The sequence below is a fragment of the Montipora capricornis genome, chromosome 3 (assembly GCF_036669925.1).
Source record: "Montipora capricornis isolate CH-2021 chromosome 3, ASM3666992v2, whole genome shotgun sequence".
Classification (NCBI taxonomy): domain Eukaryota; kingdom Metazoa; phylum Cnidaria; class Anthozoa; order Scleractinia; family Acroporidae; genus Montipora; species Montipora capricornis.
The window spans coordinates 30,718,778-30,725,016 of record NC_090885.1 but is presented as its reverse complement, the minus strand read 5'-3'; the positions used below and the strand labels follow the sequence as shown (position 1 = coordinate 30,725,016).

Here is a 6,239-nt window from a genome sequence, read left to right as displayed (position 1 = left end):
TGACGCTTCTCAAAGTTCAAGAGCACTCTCTTGGAAGCAGCACGTGGCAGAAAAGTCAAAATGAATCAATACAATTCACAGGGGATTAAAATGTCAAGAGGCTTTACAGCATTAACAAAATTGATTCTTGTGGTAAACATGCGTTACTGTTTCGAGTTAAAGAGAGATTTAGCATCGCGAGTTTTCGAGAAACGGTAAATTTTTAGGCTGAAATTGCCGTTTTGCCAAAATACAACAAAACTCTTGTGTCTTTTGCTCGTTGCTAGCTTGTTTACTGTAGATGTCCAGCAAATTCTTTAAAAAGAGCGACAAGCTAAAATAAGAGAATTTTCTTGCTTTTATGAGCACCAACAGACTATTGTTTTCCGTTTGACGTTTCACGTATTTGCAATGCTCACTCCCAAATGACAAGCTTTTGGGACCCGCTTGGTCAGTTCCAAACGGGATGCCTTGAGTAGAGCGGTGGAGTCATGTTATGAATCTGAACAAATAACTGTCTATACCATGTAAAAATTTTAAAAAAATTAACAATTCGACAAAACTGTACTTGTTGTGGTTTGCGAGATTATTGCCTTTTTAGCGCGTTTTCTTGTCAAAGGAATAAACCACGTGTTAATGCGACTAAAGGCACTCGGGATGTACTTTATTATTTTTTTTCTTTTTTTCTTTCTTCTTTTTTTTTTTTTGTGGTATGATTGACAACATCTGGGCATGCAAAGAAAAAATTATAGCCATAAAGAACATACTTAGCAGTACTTGCGGTCATTTGGGTTGAATTTTGATATCGTGGCTTAATGATCATTTCCCAGAAAGTGACTTTTTATGACTTCGATTCTCTTCTTTCAGAATTTTTTTAATACTGAATCTTTGAACTCACAGGATGAAGAGGTTTAACTTTATTCTGTGTAAATAAACTGCTCAATCGAAACGGACGCAGAATTAAATAAAATACGTTTAACTGATGCAGGCAGAAATTGTTAAACGCGGTACAATTTACAACGTCTTACCGGTCGATTTCCTGTTCCTGTGAAACCGGCACGCCAATTAAAGCGATAGAGAGTTTGAGCAAGCGCCACAATTTTCATGATACTGATGCATTAATTCAGTAACGGGCAAATATCAGAGCGTTTAACACTTATCGCTGTCGCAAGAAATGATGGATCTATTTTTCTGTATAGCAGTGCAAGGAAACAAGCGATTAAAAGAGAAGGGTGGACGGAAGTCAATGGAGAAATAAAAGCAAAGCTGCCAAAGTAATCCCATTGGGCATGCGACATCAACCTCATTCATGATTGCTTCAACCTCATTCATGATTGATTCATTGATTTGAGTTCGTTTCCAAGAGAACTGTAAAGGTATTTGGACACAAAGTAAAAACAGGAAGCTGTCAGGTCATCAATATCTGCGTCTGACCCTGTGTAAATTGCAGTTAAAATGTAAATCAACGGTGTAATTTACCGTTGACAAACTTTCAGGCACGCGCTGGACGCGTGTGGGAAAGTATTATCAATGATGGGCCAAGCAAGACACTATTTGCTTGGATATCATATCTAGGCCAGTCGGCAAAGCTATTCAAGTTCAACGAGTGCGTTTGCACTAAAGAGCGTGCAGGAATGGCAACGTTAACAGGCCTAAGAATAAGAAAATTGTATTGTGAAGCCTTGTTGACAAATTATCACTGCACGGTTCACTGATTACCATAGTTCTTCGCAATTTGAAGAGCATTATCGGTTGTGCTATCTAAATTGAGTGTTAACTTGGCGTCAGAGAGTCAGAGTCCCGCAAACGCGTGCCGCATCGATAGGGTCTTGATTATTCTCTTCTTTGGAGCGCCCTCTGAGAGCATCAGGAATTTCTTTCTAGAGCTAATATTTGTTGCCGAAACGTAAAACAATTTCATTCCTTGGTACTTTGCTGCGGTTAACAAACAACAGTGAAGGAATGTTTGCGAAACTCGAAATTCTTTGTCAATAGGCTAGGCTATAGGAAACGCGAATCAGGAACTGCCCTGCACGCGCTAAAAAACTCATTTAAAACTACAGTAGTTCAAATTAGACAAGAGGTGATTTTGACCACATATGAAGCTTAGGTGAAAAAGACTTGGGCATCAACAACAACAACGAGACAGGAAATAATCTCGCATCCGAAAAAATAACAAGCAAGATTTGCATAGTTAACAGTTTATGGAGGTGACAGCTCTTTTACTCCAGCGCACAAACATTTCTGCAGTGGCATCTCGCAGTTATTTTCATTGTTAATTAGATACCAAACATACTTCAACTCTTTCCTTGGAAACGACGGCTAAATGGCGTTGTCTTTAAGGAATACAAAGCAGCGAGAGCGCGCCAAGTTCACGCAGTCCACGAAAGCAAATAGTAATCAACTTGGTGAACAATGCCTTCTGCACTGGTGCACGGACGAGATAAGATTTCATTCTATTACTACACGGTTTAAAAAAGTTATACGCTCTCTGAAAACCTACGAAGTGGTCGCACTGGGATTTATTTATGTTTGATGTAAGCATTATTGGCAGAAAAAATCAGAGAAGCCAGGCACGTGGATAAAGCAAAGATCTGGATCGCTAATGATCGGCACATACAGACGACACGAAGAATCGGTTGTTGACTTTGTTACAGATTTCTAAAGATCTGATGACAGCACGCACCACTATTGTGTCCGCCAACTAATTATAATCGAAGCCACGCGTAGGGCACGCATAAAAGAGCTCAAGACAATCCCACCCTTTCATATGAAGATTTCAGGCACAAAAAAAGCCATAGACTATTCAATGCCGTTAGTTTGCCAAACGTGTCATTGTGATAAATGTCTTCATAGCCCCTCCCCCACACTAATTCTGCCCAACAACCAGGCGTGAAGTCCCTAAGGGACAAAACAAACTGCTTTATAGGCTCCGCCACGCGTCTCATGTAATATAGTATTTGCACGCACTTGTGCAGCGTGGAGCGAGACGAGTCGAGTCCGTTTTCCAAGGAGAGCGAGTGACTGCGCCACGCCACCGTCAGCTTGTCACTGCCCTGCAATACACTCATGGAATTGTATTTTAACTTTGAAGACATCGCCTTACCCCTCAACCTCGACGATTTATCCGAGTTCAACTCACCAACGCCGTCGCCTTCCTCGTCCGACGGCTCGCCGTTTGACTCTCCAGTCACCTCGCCAGTGGGTCCACCAGCTTCGCCTCTGTCTTCATCGCCTAGCAGCGAATGCAGCTCTCCAAGCTCCAGCCCTAGAGCATCCAGGCATCGCACCCGTTGCCGCACACCGCAGTGTCTAAAAAGAGAGCATGCTTCAATCCTGCGACGAAACGAGAGAGAGCGGAATCGGGTGAAACTGGTCAGCGATGGTTTTGCAACCTTGCGCAAACACATACCGACCACGCCAATGAACAAAAAGCTCTCTAAGGTTGAAACTCTACGTACAGCCATAGAATACATCAAATATCTGCAGCGAATGCTCAGCGAAAGTAACAAGGTAGAGCGAGAGGCGCGTCTGTTGAGACAAGTTGGATGGCTACAGGGAGCATACGATTTACAGGTAAATTTGTTGTGCTTTTGTTCATTTTGTACGCCAAGGAAAGCTTGCGAGGGCGCAAATGCCGGGCTTGTGAAAAAGCAAGAAATATAGAATGGCGCGCATTTTCTTTCCTCAGTTTACCTTTACAGTTGATATTTAATTAAAAGTTTCATCGCTCAAGTCAGTAGCCGCGAAACAAGTGACAGCCCGTTTGGTCAGTAGAAGGTTACGATAACTTGATGCCACGATCGTGGCATCAAGTTATCGCGCTAAAGAGACAATCAGGCTAATGTAACCTTCTACTGTCGTCCAAGCAGCGTGCTTTTCATTCAATTAACACAACACCAAATTGTTCGATTGAACCGTGAATAGGGGAAGTCTAACAAATTCTGTAGAGCACGATTCCTGATGTCACTCATAACAGTGTCGGATACACGTGCCTGGCTACAAAACAAATAAAATTTTGAGAACCGGATTTCTATTAGCGAGGTAATTCGCGCTCTTGCTTGCCGCGCAGTATTTCGCTTTCCTTTCACTTCAGGCTTTATTAAAAGCAAGCCAAGCGGAACATTGAAATTTGTTTGATAATAACGCGGCAAATGAAGCCTTTTGGTAGCAAGGGAATTCAAAATGACACTGTGTTTTAGCTTGGTTACCTGCCGTGCGCACTAATTGACTGAGCTCTTTCACTAATTTCCTCCTGCAGACTCTATCAAGAGGGGATGTGGCCACGGCCCAACAGCTTAGTTCATATCTTTTGAGTCTTCCTGAGATTGCTCCGTACCCGAGCGAAATGACTCTTGTTAACAGCTCTGCAAGTTTGCCGAATATTTATAACAACCACACCAACTAATTTCAGAGGTACTCTGATTAAAGTAAGATAACTTTCATTACAATGGGATGAACAAGTGTAAGCCAGGGTTTTGGCATTTTACGAGATTTAGCTCGAGTTAGCTTAATTTTTATGTTAAATTTAGTATTAATCGTGAAAGAACCTATGCATATAAAAGCATTTTCTTGTTTTTAAGAAAAACGTATTAAGCCTGGCCTTAGGTGTAAATAGAATTAGATTAATGATGTTAAATGGGATAGCATTGTTTGTCAACAAATTGATTCTTCTCCGCAGTTAAAATAGAAACGTAGATTTGAACTATCCAACCGGGTTGTCGTGTTTTTCCTCTCAATTGGAGGTCATCAAAGTAGTAGTTACGGACTCTGAAATGACAGTTCGACTTACAACTTTGTAGTCCGCTATTCTTTAAACAGCAGAATTTCATATTTCTCCTTAACGGAAATGTTGTATATAGGATATCTCGTAAGCGAGAACATATAGTTAGAGTATTTTGTATTGATTGCATGCTTCATAAAAAGTTCAAAATGAACTCTGTAAATTGGTGTTATTTTAAGGCAACATCATGCATCGTTTCGATTTGAAAGGAATTTTGGCTGTGCTACTCGGCTATTGACACTTCCATCAAATGGAAAAGGAAAAACCTTTCATGTCTAGTAGTGGAGTGGTTTTTCATGACTAGGGAATCTGGCTTGAGTCCAGAATGAAATATGCATATTCTGAATAAACAAATGAACTGAAAGTAAACTTCAGCTACAATGAAGTACGTCAATAAAACGCGTACATTAAACTTAAGCAGGCAGGCAAAAGAAAATTTCAAGAGTTATAAGAATTTGCGTGTTTTAGTGCTGGTCTTCATCACCAAAAGCAACTCCAAGGAGTTTCATGAATTTCCTTCACTCTTTCTTATGAGTGAGCTGCTTGCAAAGCCAAGCGTGTATTGATGTAATAAAACTTCGAGATTATGAAGCTGGAATTGAGTAAGGACAGAGTCCGTTGAAGAAATCGCACATAATTATAGCTGATTTCAATCTACTTAGTTTATGAGAATCTGGTAGCTCGACACAATAAGGTTCCCAACCTTTATATACATGTATAACAGCTTAAGGATTGCAATGGATAGAAGCAAGCTGTGGTTAATTATACTATCTAGAGACTGCTACAAAAATTTTAGTTTTTAGAAAGGATTTTAACTTATAATTGAATTTACTTAAAAGTATTTTTTTAAAATATGATTGACTGGGCATCATGCCAACTTCTTGTTTCGGCAGTTTTCGCACAGTCCGCTGTCTTCTTGAGCGTACTTTTTATGAGTTAAGACGAGTAACGTCGACTGACTGATAACTTCAGTAAAATGCCTGGAAACAGACTTAATTGTAATTGTGCTGTGCACTGTATTAAAGATAACACTTGAATATGATGTACAAGTGGTAAATAATGAGCAATTCAATGAATACTGCATTATTAACTGAATGTGTCCAAGAGAAATAAAAGTTGCACCTGTTATTTTTTCAGACAGTCCATTTTTTTCTTTTCTCTGAGCTCGCTTTTGTTGATAACTTGACTGAAGCGTTTCCTGTGATTGCTCGAACAAACGGTTGAGTTTCAAAGCAATATTCGTTTTTGGAGGGGTTTTAGCAGAGTAGGTTAGTAAGAGCTCTTTTCAGACATTTGCACATATGCCTACGTGAACACATTTACGTAGATAGCAACATCCAATGCAGTTTCTTGCACACAGACTTCGCCTTTTGGCTCATGTGACAACTTCTGGTCCTGATTTTCTTTCAGATTTCGGCAAAAATTAAGTGCAAATTATGTTAAATTGCAAGCCAAATTAAAAACACTGGATTTTTTT

At 40.0% G+C, this 6,239-nt stretch overlaps 1 protein-coding gene across 1 annotated transcript; it reads left to right on the top strand.

The window, feature by feature from the left end:
• Positions 1-2,264: 2,264 nt before the first annotated feature.
• LOC138042866 (achaete-scute homolog 1-like) lies at positions 2,265-5,898 on the top strand. Its single transcript, XM_068888909.1, has 2 exons — positions 2,265-3,555; positions 4,241-5,898. Exons 1-2 carry the CDS (start codon positions 3,049-3,051, stop codon positions 4,385-4,387), a joined length of 654 nt encoding a protein of 217 aa, XP_068745010.1. The 5' UTR covers positions 2,265-3,048; the 3' UTR covers positions 4,388-5,898.
• The last annotated feature ends 341 nt before the right edge of the window (positions 5,899-6,239 follow it).

What these genes read in the sequence shown, in the direction of transcription:
- LOC138042866 (XM_068888909.1), top strand. Translation starts at nt 3,049, where the DNA reads ATGGAATTGTATTTTAACTTTGAAGACATCGCCTTACCCCTCAACCTC. An exon ending in AGGGAGCATACGATTTACAG is followed by an intron (nt 3,556 to 4,240) that starts GTAAATTTGTTG and finishes TTCCTCCTGCAG; the next exon opens with ACTCTATCAAGAGGGGATGT.